General features: G+C 37.8%; 3 protein-coding genes across 6 annotated transcripts; all 3 read left to right on the top strand.

Moving 5' to 3' along the window:
* The first annotated feature begins 255 nt into the window (after positions 1 to 255).
* LOC122874032 (mast cell protease 1-like) lies at positions 256 to 2,438 on the top strand. The gene is made up of 5 exons (XM_044191515.1): positions 256 to 280; positions 632 to 818; positions 1,043 to 1,415; positions 1,870 to 2,003; positions 2,135 to 2,438. The coding sequence occupies exons 1-5, from the start codon at positions 256 to 258 to the stop codon at positions 2,253 to 2,255; spliced, it is 840 nt and encodes a 279-aa protein (XP_044047450.1). The 3' UTR covers positions 2,256 to 2,438.
* Positions 2,439 to 9,191: 6,753 nt separating this feature from the next.
* Positions 9,192 to 12,342, top strand: LOC122871479 (snake venom serine protease BthaTL-like). Of its 2 annotated transcripts, none has more exons than XM_044186660.1 (6): positions 9,192 to 9,286; positions 9,822 to 10,008; positions 10,434 to 10,625; positions 10,885 to 10,946; positions 11,292 to 11,449; positions 11,585 to 12,342. In XM_044186660.1, exons 1-6 carry the CDS (start codon positions 9,247 to 9,249, stop codon positions 11,768 to 11,770), a joined length of 825 nt encoding a protein of 274 aa, XP_044042595.1. In that variant the 5' UTR covers positions 9,192 to 9,246; the 3' UTR covers positions 11,771 to 12,342. The 2 variants fall into 2 exon arrangements, with proteins under 2 accessions (XP_044042595.1, XP_044042586.1); XM_044186651.1 differs by having other exon boundaries at positions 9,232 to 9,286; positions 9,807 to 10,008.
* A 1,173-nt stretch (positions 12,343 to 13,515) lies between these two features.
* On the top strand, positions 13,516 to 19,965 carry LOC122871490 (kallikrein-8-like). 3 transcript variants are annotated; one of them, XM_044186686.1, is made up of 6 exons: positions 13,516 to 13,569; positions 14,719 to 14,899; positions 15,072 to 15,266; positions 18,125 to 18,177; positions 18,455 to 18,612; positions 18,723 to 19,965. In XM_044186686.1, the coding sequence occupies exons 1-6, from the start codon at positions 13,545 to 13,547 to the stop codon at positions 18,873 to 18,875; spliced, it is 765 nt and encodes a 254-aa protein (XP_044042621.1). In that variant the 5' UTR covers positions 13,516 to 13,544; the 3' UTR covers positions 18,876 to 19,965. The 3 variants fall into 3 exon arrangements, with proteins under 3 accessions (XP_044042621.1, XP_044042612.1, XP_044042604.1); XM_044186677.1 differs by having other exon boundaries at positions 13,519 to 13,565; positions 14,691 to 14,899; XM_044186669.1 differs by having other exon boundaries at positions 13,519 to 13,569; positions 14,695 to 14,899.
* The last annotated feature ends 1,953 nt before the right edge of the window (positions 19,966 to 21,918 follow it).

Raw genomic sequence — 21,918 nt, 5'->3', positions numbered from 1 at the left:
ACCATAGCCATAGCCATAGCCATAGCTACACCGTGGAAACCTCATCTTGGGCTGCTAATGTTTTCTCCAAGCTTCCAATAGTGATAAAAACATTAACACTACAAAAACGCTCAGTAATATTCTCCTTTTCAGTAATACACATCTAGCAAAACTGTTCCACTGCCACTACTGATCATCGGTGTCTGTTACAATAAATGAAAGAACGCGTGCACAGCGATTGCACAGCATTAGCCTTCTATTCAGTAACAATGAGACATGGTGAAATACAAGTTACCTGGATGTAACGCCACTTCTATATATAGCCTGGTCACGTATGACACATTGTTCTGTTGCAGTGGAAATCCAACACTTAACTATAAATCCAAACCTATCTACAGCAAACCCAGCTTTGCAAGAGCTTTTGCAGGAGAGTTGGGTTGTTGTGTATCTTTCAATTACTTTATACAGTACCCGTTTGTTATTGATTAACTGATTTATCAAAAAAATTTGTCTGGTCAGTGACAGCCACTTGCCTGGTCTCCTAATGGGGACTCACCTTTTTCTATTCTACTGAGAGCATATAAGGTGTATTTGTTGTACAAACAACCACAGTTTTACTCACAGTCACCTGGTGGAGGATTTTCTCTTTCAGGTGTCACAGTGAGCACAGTGGTGGATCTGCAGAAGAGAATCATTGGAGGTCAACAGTGTCAACCAACTGAACGTCTGTACCACGTGAAATTGATAGCAGTTAATGCTCAACAATGGTCCTTGTGTGGTGGCTCTCTGATCAGTGACCAGTGGATTCTGACTGCAGCTCACTGCTGGAAGCAAGGATGGTGAGAAAGTTTTTCTTAAAAACCAGTAGCAATATATTTGTCACTCATAAATTCTGAAAGTCATGAAGCAACAATCTAAATGATTTGATGGTAAACTATAGCATTCCCAAAATGAATATAGCATTGCTTATGTTCATGTTCAGTAATTATTGACCTACAATATTAAAATATGATGTATTTATGGTAATTCATGATGTTCTTCTTTAACCTCTATTTATTTGCAGGACTATGAATGCAGTTGTAGGTGTGCATCCAGGTCCGGGACAAACAGTACAAATCACAGCACCACCTGAGATCTTTAGGGACAACAATCAAAGGACCCATGACATCATGCTGCTGAAGCTACCTAACCCTATAACTCAGATTCGACCTGTGGGACTTCCTGACTGTAAAAAGCGTCCCAATATGAGTCATAATCTTTCCCTTTCAATAATTCTGAAAGCTCAGCTCAACGTTTTTGAATCATTTTTTAGACTTTGTTTAAATGAAAACTGCTATAAAACGGTTTCTTTTTACTCTTTTAATTGTATTTCAGAGGTGCTAAAGTTCAGATTGCAGGTCATGGAGCCCCTGCTGCAGGCCCTAATAATCAAAGACGTGAGATGAATCTGGTTTATTTTATATTAACAATTATCTGTTTATCACCGTTAGTGTTCTTATTTTTGCTTGTATGTTTGGTAACATTGTTGACACATATTAACATTAAATACATTTTTTATTTTGCCTTAAAATTGTGTTGCTTATTTATTATATTTATGTATATACACAATAAAACATCTGCCAGTACACTTAATATTCAGATATTTTGAAAATAATTGAAACATTCTTTTAATAAAGCAGATAAATGACCTCATTTAAAGATACTGTTTGATTCTTAAACATTCTTTGAAGATATTTGGATGCATTTTATAAAACTATAAATAAGTGGTAAGGTACAGCACAGTCATGTTAATTTGCTGGTGGAATCATTTTCAGTGTGCAAGTTAAACAGAAAATGATGGAGTGTTTTGTTTTTGCAGTGAAGAAACAGCTTTTTTCTATTCTCATCTAGAACCTGGTTTGTCAAATACTCTCCAATGTGCAAACATCGAGGTTGTCGACTGTCAGAGGCTCAGAGCTCTTGTCTCAAAAAGGACGTATCAACACTGGTTCTGTGGCCAAACTCCTGGAGTGGATACATGTTCAGTGAGTTGGCATGGCTTCTAACCTTATATCTTATCTACAGTCATTACAAGTTTCACCACTTTAATATAAATAAGTATTTCAATAAATGATGCAAATGTCTATAATAAACAATATATACATCTCTCTCACAGGGTGACTCTGGTGGAGGAGTGTTGTACAATCACAGGATTTATGGTGTCCATGCATTCACTGGTAACTCTAAATACGCCTGTACTGAAGCAGCTGGATTCATGGACGTCTGTGCATACATAAAGTGGATCAAAAATACTATTACTAGACCAAAGAAATGTCTAATGTGTGGTTAACTGTAACATGTCCTGTCATTTAACAAGCATTTCACATTCATTCGGAAAACTGTGGAGTTGCTCTAAATTTTCAATTCATAAATGTACATGTACGTTAAATGTTCAACCATCATTTGTAAAGTCCTTTAAGACAAACAATAAAGGTGATTCTTCAACATGACTGTAGTTTCACAAGATTTGTCATTGTATGGAAAAACTACAAAGGGACAAAATAATACTCTGCTCTTTTAAAAAATACTGATAAAAATGGTAAACAGTATGACTTCTTTTACAAGATTGCGTCAGTTAAATTAAAATGACGATGACTCACGATCATTATTGTTTTTATGTCTTCAGTGTCACAGGCAAAAAAGATATATGAACATATTTCTGCACAATTGTCTCTTCTCTCAGGTGTCTTCCCACAGACTGTGAAAACTGCAGTCATCAAGCCAGTCTTAAAAAAGAACAATCTAGATGTGTCACTAATGAGAAATTATAGGCCCATATCAAACCTCCTGTTTTTAAGTAAAATCATTGAAAAAGCTGTTTTCAACAGCTGTTTTGGTGTCTTCCAGTCAGGTTTTCGAGCACACCTTTTTAAAGTCTTTCATTGACATCCACTTAAACACAAACAGTGGCAGAATTTCAGTCTTGGTATTATTGGATCTCAGTGCTGTATTAGACACAGTCAACCACAACACATTACTAGACTGACTGGAAAACTAGGTGGGACTTTCTGGCACAGTATTAAACTGGTTTGAATCCTATTTAAAGGACAGGTACTGCTTTGTGTCTATAGGTAATAACAGATCTCATTACATTTTAAAACTGGCAAACTGTTAGCAAGTAGTTGCTTGTTTACTGCCATCCAGCAGTTATGGAGCAACATTATCATTCAGTTGTGTTTCTGACCACCTTCTAAATGTATGTCCAATATTCAATCTCTTTTTAGCTCGGTTTTTGGTCTTTACCAACTCCTGAGGGAGATAATTGGCTCTTAAGCTGCTAAATGTGACTGTGTTCGCCAGCTATAGTCTCTAACTGTGTCTGTCTGGACAGTGAACCAAAACAGTAAAGATGCAGGTCAGACAGCTGAACAATGAGCTGAAAAATCAAGCCAACACTGAAGTGCCAAAAACTGCAGTTCATCAAATGACCACTTGAGGCTGGCTCCAACAAAGACATGTGGGTGCCCTATCAGATGGCTAGCTGCTAGGTGGTTTCATCAACCAGGCTTCATTTTGGATTAGCCGGAGTTGGGGACTGCCAGCTTCACAACAGCTCTTCCGAAACCTATGGGTGATGTCAAGGACACTACGTCCATGTTTATATAGTCTATGGTGATAATTTATCACTACCAGCGACACCTTTCACATTGTCACATTGCTTTCACATTGTAATTTGATACACTGTTATAATAACCTTCATTATAGCTGCTTTTTATTACCAATGAATCAAATGACTATCCTATTAATGGGGAAGGGGCAGAAAAGGGGGGGTTGTGGGTTTTTTTTTTTTGCATATTTGTTTTTTGTCAGTTTATTTTTAGGCGAGCAGGACATCAGGGGGAGCAGGACCACAACTGCCAAAATCAAAAATAAATAAATAAATATAATAAATTATGTTAATTAATATGCCATTAAATGCACCAGAAAATAAATAAAAAATAATTTAGGCATTAAATAATTTATGAAATGTGACACAAATTGATATTTCTGTTTTAATTTGCTTCTGTATTTATTTACATTTGTATTAATTCCCATATTTATTTACTTTCCCATTTAATTTTCCATTTAATTTATTGATTTGTGCATTTATTTGTATTCATTTATTTATTTATTCATTCATTCATTTATTCATTTTATTTCTGTCTTTTCTTTTTACATTTCTGTATGAATTTCTGTCTCATTATGCAAATGAGGGGGGCTGTGTGTCATGGGCTTAACTTTTCACCTATTGGTCGATCGACATAAGAGTGTATAGATCGACCATACATGCCTTGCTGCTACAACGGTTGCCACTGAGGGACAGTCGGCTCACAACTATCACACCTGGGAGATGTACAGCTGGCTCCGACCAGGACTCTGATCTGGATCATATTTTATGGAGAAAACATTTTCTGGGTTTCCCTCTGATGTCCTCCGGCTGCTCTGCCTCAACTCTCGGTGATTTACGGAGTTTACTGGTAAACAGATTCACAGCTTCACTTGCTGCTAACTGTAACGCCAGCTGTCCTCAGCTAGTTAGCCATGCAGCTGCGGTCCGATTACCTGACTCTCCCAGGAGAATATTCTATATATTCAAATATTTTTACACCTATTTTATTTTAAACAGAAAAATACAACCGTAACCTTACATCTTCTGAATTCAAGTTTTTCTCTTTCACCGAACTAAGACCAGCTTAATTGCCTCGTTAACTCATCCTAAAACACACTTCATTCAAACTCAAACTCTTTCCAATGTTCCAACAATCGCCAACTCTGGTTTGGTGGAAATAAATCCTTACAGTTAATTCACAGTTACATGTAAGAATATTCTGGCTCTACAGCTGTTTTTCCCTCTGCCTCTCTCTCTGCCGTTGCTGGCCTCTTTGTGCTCATTAAACTGCGTCTCTCACTCGTTCAAGGCAGAACATTAAATTAGCAAAATAAAATGACAAAAATCGGCCCAAAACGAGTCTACGCTAGTTTGGTGTCACTGGCACAACTATCATTGCTAGCAGTTTAGCTGGCTACAGTGCAATGCAAAGTGGGTTAGCTTTAAACAGTATATGGTTAAATATCAGTAACTTGTGCTCTGCTCATATCATGTTCATGTAACTTGGAACTCACACAGATATTTACAGTTGTTTTCATAATTCAGCATGAGAGGATGTTTGTGCCAATGCTGTGAGTGTGTACAGACACGAGTATTTCCACTTTTTTTCCTTTAAACCCTCTCTGATTGGTCTTGCCTCCGCTCCCCTATGTTTAGTGAATATACAAAATTACAACACTGCTGTCTTCTTTAGTGACAAGCCACTCAAAGTGGAGAATTATTCGGGGCTATAGGAACAATCTTGCCAAGGCTAGGCGACGCCCATGGGGAAGACCAGAAAATATTCCCTCCATAAAATATGATCCAGTTTCACCAAAATCAGTGAATAAATTTATAAAAGTTGTGTGCTTTTATACAGTGATCAGTTAACACTCCGCTCCGGCAGCGTGCATCGTTTTTCCAACCTAATTCTTTTCTTATTTGTGGTCTGATAAACAGTAAATTCATCATTTAAGTAAGTTGGAAACATGATAGATACGTACTGAGAATAGTGAGCTAGCTTATTAGCTGAAGACCCATAGTTAGCCTGTGACTCGCTGGGCGAGACTACCCAGTATGCCTGCCTACACAGCAGCTCACGTTGTTGTTCCCACAACAGCAAAGACACGCTCCACAAACTGGCCAGTCACAATAACAACACACCAAAACATCCCACAGGAAATAAAGGCAGATAACCAGAGGTTTTATAATGGACAATGCACATACTGTAACAAACCATCAGGGAAATAAAAGCCTTTTGTGTACGACACCGGTCTCTTGAGAGAGCTCCAGCCAGCTCACAGCGGGGTCTGTGAGCGTGACTATTTTTTGCACTTAGCAAGACCTGTCCCCTCCAACATGCACATACTTTGGTAACATTCTGTGAAAATCCTCTATTTGATTAAATCATACTTATGTTATGCAAATTACCTGCAAAGAACTACAATATGTTCTCTTTTTCTGAACACTTCTTCCCCTTCTTACTTCTGTGGTGCGCGTGACTGGCTGTTTTACTAGCTCTTCCTTCTGTGTTTCACCTGAAATCTCCATGTTTAATCTGCAAGTCAGGATGACGAGGCAAAACAGCACAAGCTCTCAACTTTAACTGTAAATAATATGCACCAAGATACTGCATTAATACAGATTCCTGTATATTGCAATTAATTCTAATTCAGCCCTTTATGAAAATGTTTCCTCCTTCATCTAATATGCAGCTCATTTACCAGCTGGCTGCTGAAATCAGTTTTTAATGTTTCTTCTGAATGTGGCAGTTTCAGCTTGATGATGTACAGCATGTTTATGAAATCTAATATGAACCTTTGGGGAATAAGAGCAGAGCTGCTATATCAGACAGCAAAGACCATGCATGTAATGAACTAGCCAATTGTATGTACCATCATCTAAAAAATAAATGACCATGAGACCAGATGCATCAGGCTTACTGACAATGAGGATCCCATTGTGCGGTGGCTATGCAATTTATATTTATTTTTTTCAGGGATAACGCACATTGATCAACATCACTGTAAATGTGCCAGTGTTTTGTTGTCATTTGGACGGATGTTAAATTAACCATTAAAACAATAAAACAAGCAACTTACAATTAGAACAGGAAAAAGCAAGTGAAAACATGAAGCAGCTGAACGGGATAGTAGTAACAAGCGAAATAGGACATGTAAGCAATTAACAAAAAACGATGTTAAGCAGACAGTCATTAATAATTAAGCAGAGCAGTTGTAATGTCTAGGGTGTTAGTCAACCAAAGAAAATCGTGGTTGACTGAAATTGTACCTGCTCTTCAACCAATCGACCAACAGACCAGACGTCATCCCTAGTAATGTGTTGAAACAAGCAAAACCTTCTGGGTTTTTACAAGTTCGGGAAAGTAGAGCCGCATAACTTAATCAGTCATACACAGGTGTGGATGTGTGAGGAAAAACATGCTTAAGGAGCTGACTTGTGTGAATTTGGGACTCACAAGTATTCCAGCATGAATTTCTCATCATTCGAGAATTTTTTATATATATATAGTGAAAACAAACAGTGGAAGTGAAGCATCAATATACATTTTTATATATTATAAATATACATTATGATAACATGTACCTGTTTACTGCATTTCACGGTTGTTGATCAGTTCTCACACAATATGTGATTCACCTTTCAAAATTCTTAGTCATTTTTGAAACAATGGCTCCTTGAATTCAGACAGTGGTAGACAAAAGCAGGTTCATTTGAACTTTAATTGAAATGACGACTGTTGCCGATTTTATTAGTTGGCTAATTAAGCAAACATTAGAGTTTATTGAAAAGTTCGTCTCCGACTGACTTCTTAATGTTTCTAGCTGACTTTAGAATGAAAATCTTGTAAAAGGGGCTTTAAATATGCACTTAATGGGTACATATTGTAGTAAATGACTGAGGTTAAAGCTGAATGCCCTAAACAAAAAACTCATGTTATAAAAAGGAGGGTATCTCCAGCTTGCATTAGCTGTCATTCTTACATGGGTCCAGATGTGGTGAAGGCCAATGAAAAGACTCAACGAGTCACACCAAAAAGCACATCAACAGGTAGTCCTGTGACCACAGCACTGTTTGTTACCTGTGAATTCATAGCATACAGAGTGCTGAGCTCACAAGCACGGGGTAACTGTTATTTAATGCACTGTAACTTTTTCTCTGACTACTCACCAGAGAAGAAGACAAACAAAGGACAGTTTTTGAGGCGCAGCTCAGCCCTTGTGAACTTCTTAGTTTTGCTATTTTTCAGGGGTAAAAAAGTAATGATCACAGGTCACGCTGCCACTACTGGAGGCCCAATAAGGAAAGAAGTGAGAATATTTTTGAGAACTTGAAACTTTTCTCTTTCATTTATTGATAGCACACATAAAAATTACTAAAATTACATCAGAACTGTTTTGTTCTTTAGAAAGAAAAAGTCATTAATCTTAATTCCTTTTCAGGTGCAGCTCAGCATGGACTAAAATCCTTTTAAAGTGATTAGAGAGATTTATGTACTGAATTTCAGCTTTGAGGTTATTCACATACATACTGAACAGTGTCGGGCCTTTGGCCATTTTTATGCAAATTACCTGCAAAGAACTACATTCTCTCTTTCTTAACACTTCTTCCCTTTCTTACTTCTGCCATGAGGGTGACTTGTGTGTTTCAGCTGAAATCTCCATGTTCAATCTGCAAGTCAGGATGAAGAGCACATGGTCTCAGAGTGGTTTTGAAGACAAACCATTAACCGTAAACAATGTAAACCAAGATACTGCAAAAATGTGTATCCCTGTATATTGTAAAGATATCAATTAAGCAGTACTTCAATAAAAACTTTGGGAAAAAAATGTCGATTAAACTCTTTCAGTAAATATATATTTACCTTGTGACTGTTGAAATATGTTTGGAATGTAAGTAAAAATTATGTTGTGAATGACTATTAGTCATAAAAATATTCACTTTTGCAAACCGAGAGCCCAGACAAAAGGATCATTCTGTCCTCTCTAAAATGTGCAAGGGGAGTTCACCTTTCATCACTCAGAGTGCACAGAGATAGACAGGGGAACTGGAACAGACATGATGAATAGATGTTCACTGTTTCAGCACCACAAATGAACTATTGGGTGCAGCATTTGTAGCAGCTTCCATGTACACTCTGGAAGGTTTAAAAGGTTTGAAGAAGCTTTGCAAAGGTACGTGTGTGTGAAGAAACCATCTTAGAATTGGCCCACAGTGCAGGTATAAAGTAACAATTAATTGCTTAAAATGAATTCCTTTCAATCAAAATATCAACTCGAGGCCAACTTTTACTAATCTTTTGACCGTAATCTTAAACAATATCTATGTTAATTAATTTGAATACTCTATGGTGTTGGCTTCATGTTTGTCTAATCTGCCTGCTGGATAAAATTCAGCTGAGGTGACTTTTTTTTTTTTCTTTTCTTTGTATATCAGTCATTTTCATGCAGTCACTTCAAGCGAGACAAGGGCACTTGATAGTTGATCAAAAACAAAAAAAAAAGTGCAGACCTCTATAGCCAATGGGGTTGTGTTGATAAACCCTCATGAGGTGATTGGTGGATCGAAAGCCAACAAGACAGCGAGAACTGATTAAAAAAAGCACCACTGTTGCACCAGGAGGACAGTCATTGAAAGAGATGGGTGGCATCACTCGTCTTCTCCTTTTGCTGTGGGTCGGTGAGTAGTCAACTATTGTTCACAATTGTTGCTTGTTGCAATCAGGCCTGTTGGGTGTTACGTAAAATACATATTATGTATTCTAGGGAGTTTAAAAAGATACTTCATGTATCACCATGCATGTTGTAAAGCTACTGATTTGTTAGTGTTGTTTTAGGTCAGTGTGTTCTGAGTGACAAAGTGTTACCGTTGGCAGACAAATGCAGTCAGTGTTCTGGAACATGAGTTGCTCCTGAGATGTGTATGAAGTGTTTTGGTTGCATTAGTGCATTTTGGATGTCAGATTAACTGTTGCGCTGAGCTGCATGTTGGTAAAGAGAACTGTGTGAATAGTTTTCTAAAAATGAACTTAGTATAGAGAAATGCCTGTTTGCAGTTGTGAAAAAACTGGAATACTGGGATTCCATAGGAATGCTCACACAACTTTTGGGACCGTTCACCGTGTATATCAATAACTTTATACAGAGTGAATTAGTTCTCTACAACAACCACTGTTCTAACTTGCAGTCACCTGGTGGAGGACTTTGTCTTTCAGGTGACACAGTGAGCACAGTGGTGGATCTGCAGAAGAGAATCATTGGAGGTCATGAGTGTGAACCAAAGGAACGTCTGTACCATGTGAAATTGATAGCAAATGATGGCAATGATGAGTTCTTCTGTGGTGGCTCTCTGATCAGTGACCAGTGGATCCTGACTGCAGCTCACTGCTGGGAGGTGGGATGGTGAGAAAAACCTACATATTTCTCATTCAGACCGAATCTCTTCAAACTGTGTTCTATAGTGTCGTTTACAAGCTACTGACAACTGAGGAGTCCCTAACATAGATTGCATTTTGTGTTTTTCAATGAACACCTTTACCTCTCACTTAAAATCTGTGATTTTGTGATAAAAGTACAGGACAAGAGGCAACAAGTCATGTTTGTCATTGGCACACCATTCCCATTTGTGTTGTGTTTCAACACTGTTAAACCAGTCAATCAAAGAGTTATTTCTATTCTATAAAAAATATCTTTTGTCTTACACTGTTACAAAATTGCACTTATTAGGAAAGGTTTATCACGTTGTACTGATTTACTGTGTACTGTAATATAAAAAGTGGATGTTTTTAATTGAGTGATGTTTTTCTTTCATCTCTACTTACCTGTAGGACTATAAATGCAGTTTTAGGTGTGCATCCAGGCCCAGGACAACCAGTAGTAATCAAAGCACCACCTGAGATCTTCACAGACTACGACAAAAACAACAACAAGAGGTCTCATGACATCATGCTACTGAAGCTACCTCGGCCCACTAAGATTCGACCTATAGAACTTCCAAACTGTCGAAATCCTCCTAAATTGTGAGTTGTGATATAATTGAACGAGTTTTTATACTTATTTATATTTTCCCAAATCCAACAGAGCAGGATAGAGCCGCTAACATTAGCCTACACGCTGATGCAGCATCCAAGACACAAATACTGCGCAGTGAGCTTGTCATGAAGCAGGCTTTTTCAGAAGTAACCTCTAGCTCTTTTCAAATGCTGAGGCATGCGCCCCGAGCAGTGCTGCCACTGAAAAAATAAAAAATAATTTCTTCTTATTTTTATTGTTTTTCAGGGGTGAAAAGGTTAAGATCGCAGGTCACGCTGCCACTACTGGAGGCCCTAATAAGGAAAGAAGTGAGAATATTTTTGACAACTTGATAAGTAATGATCTATTTTCATAAAGTTTATTCTTTCATTTATTGATGGCAACAACCCAATTTTAAAGTGAGTTTTATTTCTCTTCAGGTGAAATAAGGAAATAAGGAAGATTATTATACTTATGCTCAGATGTTTGATTCTTGAAAATTCTTTAAAAAACTTTAGAGAGAGCCTGATAATAAATCTTAAGATAATCATAATGATAAATCCCATTGGTAGGTTTTGTTCATTCATCTTACAGTCTAAGCCATTTTCAGAGTATTCAAATGACAGAAAATGGATAACGAGAACATTTTTGTTTTTGCATTTTTTTTCCTCTAGCACCTGGTGTATCACATACTCTTCAATGTGTAGAGACTGACATAGTCAACTGTCAGGGACTCAGAAACTATTTGAAAAACAAGAACAGCTTTTTCTACAGAAAAGTAATGTATCAGCACTGGTTCTGTGGCCAAAGTCCTGGAGTGGATGTCTGTACTGTAAGTTCACATGGCTTCTAAACCCAATCTTCTGCACACTCATTAAAGTTTTAATCATCAAGACAAATCAAGATATTAAATAAATGGAGTAGAATAATATTACAAGAAATATACATTATATCTTCTCTCTCACAGGGTGACTCTGGTGGAGGAGTGGTGTATAAGAACAAAATCTACGGTGTCATGTCTTTCACTGGTGATATGGACTATGTTTGTACTAAACCAACTGCAATCATGGACATCTGCAATCAAGAATACATAAAATGGATCAAAGATACTATTGACATACCACAGAGAGGGTGTGGTCTATTATGTGGTTAACTGGAAACAGGCTGAAACTTGTCAGTAATAAACAGATTTATTGCAGCGATTTCAGCCCTACAAGGAACTTTGAGTGATTTCCTTGTGATTTTTTTTTTTTTTACTGCAGAAATTGTTTTCATACAAACTAAAAAGAGTGTTTGTCACAATTATTTGAAATGATTTGGGTATAAAGGTGAAAATCTCTACCATTACCATGCATTGTGCCCAAAAAGAAAGGAAAATAGCAAGTAGACTTCATGGGAAGGAGGGGAGAGCTGCACACTAAAGGTCTTCAATGATGCTTGGTGCTCAAATGTTGTCAAAGTTGATGGATAATGTTTCCCAGATGTTTTTTTTATGTAACATTCCTCTGGAGGAAAATTTAAAATGCACTACAGAATTATTACTTTCTGGGTGTAGCCTATACATAAATAGCCTATATAAGTATATACATAACTGTATATATTGTTTTATTTTATTTTAAATTTAAAAAGTTGTATAAATGTTCTATGTGTGTATGAAGGGGCTCCAACTTTTCATTGTGCAACCCTGTGTTATAAAGTGACAAATAAATTACTATGATTCCTTGATGTCTTACCATCTCGGCCCTTATGTTCTGTACCAACAAAAAATGATCAGAAACCAGCATAATATGTTTACATGCCACAGTATCCTAGTCCTAATCCAGTATTCCTTCTATCAGGGAAAGCCATAAAGCCCCATCGAAAGCCCTGAAGTTGCTTTCCGACCACGCTGAAGCAGGAACAGTGGTATGTGATGATCACAGCAGTAGAACATAATTCAGGAAATCAGTAATCTCAAATGTGTGCTATTAAATGACAATTAGGTTTGTTTTATTGTTGGTGCAGGAGGTGAGAAAAAGGACTTGAAATAAGGACTGGGTTACTAAAAAAATACATTTTATCCATAAACTGTTTCTCAGTTGATGATTTCCAGCATATCACAATATATATTGGTATTACGATATAAAATATAATTCACATAACATTAACAACTCTAATGCAATGTTTTTATCTTCAAATTAACCCTATTGCCAAACCAGAATGTTTGTATTGGACGGAATGCAAACCTTAAATTACAGATTCATGTTAATGAAAATTTTTCATGTCCAATGCCAATGTAAAATGTATTATTTCTCTAACATCTGCACATGGTTACTACAGGAGGGTTAAGGTTATGGAAATATTATGGTTATGGCAAATAAACTATGGTTAATGTATGGTTGAGGCTTGGTTAAGGTTAAGCAACTAAAACACTTGTTTAAGGTTAGAGAAACTCATGGTTACCATTAAAATAAAAGTTAACATTAATTGTTGGTCCTTCATTGCCTCACGCCCATCCACCACTCTGACCTCCACCCCCTTACTTTCCACTTCGCTCCATAAAGGGCCCACTACTTCCTGACTGTGAAGTACGTTAGCATTGAACAATATGAATTATAATTCTGGATCCTGGACTGTTTTCATTTTATAAATCAACATTTCAGCACATGTTTCTCTGAATAAAAAGGATACAAGTCAAGTCAAGACAAGTAAAGAGTACAGAACATGTGATTCAAGTCAGTGAGCTCACAGGGCAATAACCTACTTCATAGTGCCTTATAGTTTCATTTCAGTGTCATTTCCCTGCTGTTAATAAGTGATTAAAACTTTGCATAAATGTGTCAACTATGCAGCCAATGGGGTTGCTGATAAGACTTTGTCAGGTGAATATAACGGCCGCTGTTGTGACAGAAAGGCAGTCATTAGACGGTGAAGCGCTGGCTCGTCTGATGCTTCTCCTTTTGCTGTGGGTCGGTGAGTATTCAGAAATGTTATCTACATTGTTTTTTTTACACTTCTGATGCTTACTTTAACGATACCTTATGTTAATATTTTGTATATAATGTATTTTGAAGTTAATAATTTTATGTCTAGCTAATCCATTTACATTCACAGTTATTGTGCGTGTCTCTCTCCTTTTCGGTGCTATCAATGTGTGCATTTGTCTGTATGTTAGGTTATTATGAAAGTTACTTCATTGTTTAAGTAGCATCGAACCTTAAAGGTACCCTTTTGTCCACTAGGAGTGCAGTGGAGCAATATATTTTGGTGTGGGTCCCCTTTTTGTTTGTTCTTGTGCGTGCATGAAAATCAGCCTCACAAATGTTCTCAACACATTTGTTAGACCTAAAGGATACACACAGTGTATTTTGGTGAATAAGACTGAAGCAGGGCACATTTAAGCTGGATTTATAGTTGAGCTTTAAGAGGCCACCATAGCCATAGCCATAGCTACGGCAGCTACAGAGATACCACATGGAAACCTCATCTTGGGCTGCTAGTGTTTTCGCCAAGCTTCCAATAGTCATAAAAACATTAACACTACAAAAACGCTCAGTAATATTCTCCTTTTCAGTAATACACATCTAGCAAAACTGTTCCACTGCCACTACTGATCATCGCTGTCTGTTACAATAAATGAAAGAACGCGTGCACAGCGATTGCACAGCATTAGCCTTCTATTCAGTAACAATGAGACAAGGTGAAATACAAGTTACCTGGATGTAATGCCACTTCTATATATAGCCTGGTCACGTATGACACATTGTTCTGTTGCAGTGGAAATCCAACACTTAACTATAAATCCAAACCTATCTACAGCTGGACTGTCATTAACTCCTTGCATGTAGCATAAACCCAGCTTTGCAAGAGCTTTTGCAGGAGAGTTGGGTTGTTGTGTATCTTTCAATTACTTTATACAGTACACGTAACAAACGTGTACTGTATACACGTTTGTTATTGATTAACTGATTTATCAAAAACATTTGTCTGATCAGTGACAGCCACTTGCCTGGTCTCCTAATGGGGACTTACCTATTCTACTGAGAGCATATAAGGTGTAATTGTTGTACAAACAAACACAGTTTTACTCACAGTCAGCTGGTGGAGGATTTTCTCTTTCAGGTGTCACAGTGAGCACAGTGGTGGATCTGCAGAAGAGAATCATTGGAGGTCGACCATGTGAGCGTCGGTACCATGTCAAACTGAGAGGAGTTGCTGCTGGTGGATCTTCAAACTTGTGTGGTGGCTCTCTGATCAGTGACCGCTGGATTTTGACTGCAGCTCACTGTTTGATCCGAGGAAGGTGAGAAAATGACAGTATTGCTTAAAACACTGTAACATCTAACACTAAACATATACAGACTAATACAGAGTATATACAGACTAACATACATGTTTTTGGTATTCTTGAGAAGAAAAAATAAATATAAAAGAGATAAAACTGTGTTTATTCTTTAGCCTCTTCCTGCCTGTAGGACTATGTTTGCAGATTTAGGTGTGCATCCAGGGGGTCCTGCACAAGAAGTGCAAATCACAGCAAAACCAGTGATCTATACAGACAAAGACAAGAACAACAAGAACAGGTTCCATGACATCATGCTGCTGCAGCTACCTAGCCCCTCTGATGTTAAACCTGTAGCTCTTCCTGACTGTGAACATCATCCTAAAAAGTGAGTTATGATTTTGTCCCACCTGAAAAAGATGTAGAGGTGCTTGTCAGTTGTTCATTTTAACATCATTTTGCATTTGAGTCAACATGTTTGTTTTGTTTTTGAAAAGGATGCATCTATAATCAAATGATGGCTAACAGTCTGGCCTTTGAAGTCTCACAATTTCTGAAGGTTTGTTCCAGATCTGGGCAGCGTAGGAGCTAAAAGTAGCTTAACCAAGTTCAGATTCATTTTTGGTTACAGTCAGGCAAATGTTGTATTATTTTCTATTGGCCTGTGTCCACGTCACGTGACTGTCAAGTTTATTTTCTGAAAACCAAAATGGTGGACATTTCTTTTATTCTCAGTGGAAAATGCAGTATTTTAAGATAGTTTCTGATTTAAAATGCATTTTGATAACATTTCTAGCATTTTATTTTCATAATGTTTGTTTAGTGAATGTATGTGATCCCTAGTTTTGTTAGTTATTATGAAGATTCTCTCAGATCATTTCAATGGATGCTGCTACGCCTACGTAGGGAATTGTGGGTGGACTTGGCGCGTTCGACTCCTGTTTTGGGCAGTCTGCCATCAGTGGGCTTCATTCCATTTCAAATTACTGCCGGTCGGCCGTAACCTGAACCCAAACGCCACTATCTCTGTTAAAAAGGGCGTTTTATAGCCTGTGATTGTAGAATGTAAAGTTGCTCATATAATTTTATATTTCCAAGAACATGTGGCTGAGATATTTAATTATGAAATCACCTTTCTTAAGAAGGGGTTATCAAACTGGACTTTACCTATCACATCCCTCATTTTATCCCTGCACTTGTCACATTCATATATATCATCAAACTGGACTATATCTCTGAAGGTAACTCATTTTGGTCACTAGTTCCACTAAAAATGAAAAAAAAGCTTAATTTTATATATCAGAGCTAAACCAGATACTTAGTTGGAAAGGCTGCGACCTGGAGAGTAAGATATGTCATTATGAAGATTCTTCGTGGCTCCTGCTTTGACATACTGACCTTTGAACCTTGACCTTGGTGCATGTTTAAAGGCTTATAATCCAGCAACAAGAGACATGTGACCAACTGTTACAGAGAAATCTTGACTTCTGATATCACGTGAGCATAGTCAACAACTGGGGGTGCCGTCCAATAATAATAATAATATTTCATTGCTCCCACACTGGGGAAATTCACTTGTTACACCAGGTCAGCTAATACACAATACTATATATAGTAGATAAACATGAAGGACAGTTGCACAATATAAAAATAGATAGACTGTATAAAACAGGTCAAAACCTATGTGGCACACTGTGTCTGGCTGATTATGACTGTAAATTCATTGTACAGTAAGTACTTAATTAAGTAATTTAAACGTTTTCCACCAGATTTCAGGTTTAGAAGTGAGCTGGATTCCTCTTGCAGCGGTGGCTAAGGATCATGGGTAATGTAGCCTAGCCTTCCGCTATCTAAAACTGACAACAAAAAACATTATTTCTCTGAATCGCAGGAGAAATAATCTAAACGTATAGCCGTAACATTAACCTATCTTATTGTTGAATTATCAAGGACACTTTCGTGTTTTAGTTTTGAGAAATGTTGAGGACATCATTGAAAGAAAACCTTAACATGGGAATTAACAGTGAGGAAAATACTTCCAGGCGGCGGGTCCTCGGTTCTCCAATGGGACTGATGCCCACAGCGTCTTATAGCGTCGCAGTCAGGTTAATATTGGCGTGAATGGATGGCCGGAGCCATTCCACTAAACGTCTAATATTGCCACGGATGGTTTTACATTGGAGATAGTTCTGTTTCTCAAGCTTTCTCTCTCGCTCTCTGTCTCCATCAGCAACAAAAAATTGAACCAAGAGTTGAGGCACTTATTCTCAAAGGCTTCTTGATCTACTGTAGCTTGGATTTTACCTCATTTGTATGTCACTTTCGACAAAAGGGTCTGCCAAATGAATAAATGTAAATGCAAAATATAAATGTAAATTAAAATGTTTCAGCTATCGCCTTTCTTCCAGTGTTGAACAGTCCCGTGAAGCCTGTTGTCTCACAGTGCTTTGAGAGGCAATTCACTCACATCCCATATAAAATGAATAGGGTCGAACCTCACTTTGTGTCCCAGCACATTCACTGGGTTTTGGTCCTACACACCTGTCAGTAGAGATGTCACAAGTCGATCCTAAGGATAATTTCGGGGCTGATCCGGGCATAAAGCCTTCAAAATCCAAGTCTTTCTTCACTTCTGTGTGTTTTCTCCACCTCAGCGTGCTAGTGTTGCAGCACTGCTCTCCTTTACCACAGTCGGCCTCTACACTGCGAGCATTTCGCTGCATATCCAAGTGAAAATTAGAGCGTGTGCATGTGAAAAATGATTTGAGGTTGGCAAAATGCGTGCTGCTGGAAACGTGGTTGATCAGTGTGGAGTTGCGGGCTGGAAAACCAAACCAAAACAATGATCCAAATTAGACAATGAGGCTACATGGAGCTGCTTGAGTTTTGGTGCTAATTCTTTACAGCTTTGCGTGACACCTTTCACATTGAAGATTAGTGCAACTATACTGTATGAAGAACGTGTGAAAATACAATCAATTTGTTTAGTTTGTAGTTGAATAATAAAGTGTTGGTTTTGCCCTTAAAGTCAGCAATTCCAGGTCTCAATTTGTCTGTTGTTTTAAGGCCTTATGTGGTTGTAATTGGGAGTATGATGTATCCATGTCATTGTGTACAGAGTAAAAATAAATCATAAATTCCCTTGAGCCTTCCTTTCAACAATGATAATAGTAGTGGCATGAAAGATTGCATCAAATGCTTTATGTTGATGTAACATAACCCCTTGGTTCTTGTGTTATTTTCCAGATTTAACATCGCAGGTCACGCTGCCACTACTGGAGGCCCTAATGATGAAAGGAGTGAGATGATTTTTGATCATTTAATACATTTATCTATCTATTCTATTTTTTTTATTCTGTCAATTTTCCTGTACGGATTTATGCACAGCAAAACAATTTCTCCTTTTTACTAAAATGTATTGTAATAACATACATTTGCCAGTGGGCGGAGAAAGTTTAATTTCTATTCTGCTGCAGGTATGCACAAAATAAAATATACAAACAAAATTCTTTAATTCTTCAACAGGTAACAACAAGTATTTTGTAGAAACGTTTTGTTGTTCTTCTTCTTACCTAGAACCCAGTAAATCACCCACTCTCCACTGTGCAGACATTGATGTTGTCAGCTGTGAAAACCTCAACAATACTTTGCAGAAAAAGTTCCAACAAGTCTACCAAGTCAAGGTGTATCAACACTGGTTCTGTGGCCAAACACCTGGAGTGGATATATGTTATGTGGGTTGACATGGCCTCTAATATGTGCTGTTAAGTTTTGACAATTTTATATTTTATATTTCAAAAAGGGCAACATTATATTACAAACAAAATGTATTTCTCTCTCACAGGGAGATTCTGGTGGAGGAGTGGTGTACGAAGACAAGATTTACGGTGTCATTTCTTTTCTTGGTGATCGTAAACATGTATGTAGAAAAGCAGCTGCATTCATGGACCTCTGCAATCCAGAATATGCTACATGGATCCGTAAAACTATTACCTGAGGGGGAAAAACGCCAGTATATGTAAAGAATCTTTCCTAATTAAAAATATGAGATTCCAGCTAAACAAGAAACTTTGTGTGGTTGATGTGTTTTTTAAACCAAGAAAATTTTTACAAATTGGAAACAGTGTTTGTAACAGTCTGTTTTTATATTTGGATGTACTGTATCTGTTGCTATACTTTGTACCACCTGTGACATGAGATGCAAGGCCCTAGGCTGGGTTTTAGAAATACTGAGGTCATGAGTCAATGTCCTCCAAACCCCAAAAAAGATTTTAACTGTAGAGTGTAACTCCTCCCCAGGTTGCTAAAACCCTCACGTTTTCCCAAAAAAAACAGAGGACATGACCTCAATGTCCTCAATGGTAGCTATGGCCCTAAGGGCTATGACCCTATGGATTTTTAACTGTTTCTATTTTAATGAGGCACTGTGTCTTGAATTTTTGTGGCAAATCCATTTTCTGTCCTGTCAACAGCAGTTAGTTGAATCTTTTTACGTGACAAAATAATTTAAAGACAACATCTTGTGACTGACGTGTCACGGTTTGACCTCTGTAACCCTCCATGTGGGTTTAACTGTGGTACATAATAATTTGCCAATAACATAACACATGAAAGTAATGAAGCATTAAAATTGGTTTGAAATCCAGATGAACATCCAAATCCAAATCCTGAGATTTTTACGATGCAGATTAAATAGCAAGTTTAATGCTTAACGTTTAATATTCTGTCACTTTCATCTGAAGTGCATTAAAAACTGTGTCCAGCATAAAACACGGCTGTGACTATGAAATAAAATTTCAAGAGGAAAATTACCAGCGCCGTCACATTTCAATCTCTTGAAATCAAGCAGCTATAAATTCTGCATTGCCAGGTTTTCTTTTACACATCACAACAAAAACTTTGAGCTGTGTTTTCTTTTCCAGTAATGAAAATAAACTTAAGCTAACATTGTTGTAAGCTAACCATCGATTTTAACCCCTTTACCCGCGTTAATGTCTTCGGCTATGTCCGTCTATTTACTGTACGTGTAAAATGTTGACTTACAGATTTTCATGTTAATTTAATCAATAAATTCAGTGGTTTCCAAACTAAGGGGTGTAAGTGTGAAGTGGATAGACCTTATTACACCTTTTTCACAGCAGAGATTTTGACCTGTCAAGCACAGCTGTAACTGATATTAATTGCTGCAATGCTTTGCAACAACTGCTGGAACTGAGCCATCATTAATGTTAGTTCCACCTGTGCTGTTCCTGCTATGACAAGTGAAGGTGTCTGCTGTGAAAGAGGTCTATGAATCTGAGTCATTTGGGAAAGACAAAGAAACGAGACTGCTCGGATGCTAGCAAGGCTAAGATTGAGGTTAGAGAGATTTATTCAGAAAGCAAAACAAGTCATTATTCTTGTTTCTTTTTCTCTCACTCGGGGCGACTGTGGCTTAGTGGTGGAGCGGGTCGTCCACCAATCGGAAGGTCGGCGCTTCGATCCCGGCTTCCCCCACCCTGCATGTCAAAGTGTCTTTGGGCAAGACACTGAACCCCAAACTGTGCCTTTGGTGTGTGAGTGTGTGTGTGTGTGAATGAGTTAGTTCCTTGGAACTGATGAGCAGTTGGCACCTGCCATCACTGTGTGAATGTGATATGTGGTGTGAAGCGCTTTGAGTAGTCGGAAAGACTAGAAAGGCGCTATACAAGTACAGTCCATTTACCATTACTCACTCGTAGTTTTTAAGGCTGTCATGCAGTTTGTTGTGAAAATCATGTCTTTGTGTTCTGTGTTTTCTCCAGAGCACTCTGTTCTGTACAAATATTCAACCTGACTGCAGTTTTAGGCCTCCCATTGTAGAGCACATTAATGACTTGTCACGAGAGTCCCTATTGATCCTAATCTCAGCTGTCAAGACCAAATTCTGTGTAACCATCAAGTCAAAGATAATCTGGTTTGAAAAGGCTGCCTACCTTTTTACTGCTGCTACTGACAAATCGCTAAGCCTCTGAAGAGGCTTTAGGGTGGAAAGAAAGAGAAATTGATTTACTGCAGAGACGGGTTCCTCAGAAGTGCAAAAAGCTATCCATTCACACCTATTATATGACATTTAGTTTGCTGTACTTGACTGTAGACTTGTGTAAATTATACATTTATGATACATTTTCTGAGTGTATTGTTCACTTTAAGTCGCAATGAATATAATTTTTCAGCAGTTTATTGTCTTTTTTTTTAGGTCATAATCAGGTCCATTATCCACGTCTTGGTTTGACATGTAGGTTCTCTACTTTCTGCATAGCCTTTACTTAATACTCTGTGAAGAAATCATTTATATAATCAAACCCTTATGTGTCAGCACAGATGTGGAAAGCATGCACTTGACAACATTTTTGTACTTTATGTCTAATACATTCTTCAGTGTCAAATTGCAGAAGTTTAGCAATACATTGCAAGGAATTCCTTAGAAATCTTATGCAATATTTTTAATGGAAGATAGGTCATAGAGATACTGTCAGTTAACTTCCTCTGCACAAACCTTTTTCAAGTCTTGATGTAATTCTTGTTTCACTATTCAAACCAATCAAGATATTCCGGGGTTATGTTTAGGCAACTCAAAGCACTTGGTTAAGGTTAAGAAAACATTGTAGTCTTGGTTAAATATTGAAAAATTGTGGCTTGAAGCAGGAGACACAGCTTGTTAACATTTAACTGAAACCACAATCATTCCCTATCCTTAACCGAAGTGCTCTTGTTGCCTAAACCTAACCACAGACAGGACTCAGGATGCAAACCCTGGTCTCCGGGGTCCTGTGCTTTGTACGGCCACCATCCACCCTGACCACCTTCTTGGGACTATACTCTCTCCCCCATTTACACCATTAATCAGTTAGCCACTGTTAAGCAGCACAAACAAATAAGCCAGATTGATGTCACTGTCCTGACGTCTTTACCTCTAGGAAAGCAAAGAGAGACAGATTATGCTTGTAGCAGATGGTGGAAATGCAGTCAGATATATCAGCATTACCTAAGACAGAGCCGCCACACTGTGCTCATTAATT

Source organism: Siniperca chuatsi, linkage group LG3 (genome assembly GCF_020085105.1).
Source record: "Siniperca chuatsi isolate FFG_IHB_CAS linkage group LG3, ASM2008510v1, whole genome shotgun sequence".
NCBI classification, from domain to species: Eukaryota; Metazoa; Chordata; class Actinopteri; order Centrarchiformes; family Sinipercidae; genus Siniperca; species Siniperca chuatsi.
The sequence above is the reverse complement of the archived record's forward strand: the minus strand, read 5'-3'. Positions and strand labels throughout refer to the sequence as shown.

What these genes read in the sequence shown, in the direction of transcription:
- LOC122874032 (XM_044191515.1), top strand. Translation starts at nt 256, where the DNA reads ATGGTGAAATACAAGTTACCTGGAT. An exon ending in GAAATACAAGTTACCTGGAT is followed by an intron (nt 281 to 631) that starts GTAACGCCACTT and finishes TTTCTCTTTCAG; the next exon opens with GTGTCACAGTGAGCACAGTG. An exon ending in CTGGAGTGGATACATGTTCA is followed by an intron (nt 2,004 to 2,134) that starts GTGAGTTGGCAT and finishes TCTCTCTCACAG; the next exon opens with GGTGACTCTGGTGGAGGAGT.
- LOC122871479 (XM_044186651.1), top strand. Translation starts at nt 9,247, where the DNA reads ATGGGTGGCATCACTCGTCTTCTCCTTTTGCTGTGGGTCG. An exon ending in AGGCCCTAATAAGGAAAGAA is followed by an intron (nt 10,947 to 11,291) that starts GTGAGAATATTT and finishes TTTTTCCTCTAG; the next exon opens with CACCTGGTGTATCACATACT. An exon ending in CTGGAGTGGATGTCTGTACT is followed by an intron (nt 11,450 to 11,584) that starts GTAAGTTCACAT and finishes TCTCTCTCACAG; the next exon opens with GGTGACTCTGGTGGAGGAGT.
- LOC122871490 (XM_044186677.1), top strand. Translation starts at nt 13,545, where the DNA reads ATGCTTCTCCTTTTGCTGTGG. An exon ending in TGCTTCTCCTTTTGCTGTGG is followed by an intron (nt 13,566 to 14,690) that starts GTCGGTGAGTAT and finishes TTTTACTCACAG; the next exon opens with TCAGCTGGTGGAGGATTTTC. An exon ending in CACTGTTTGATCCGAGGAAG is followed by an intron (nt 14,900 to 15,071) that starts GTGAGAAAATGA and finishes TCCTGCCTGTAG; the next exon opens with GACTATGTTTGCAGATTTAG.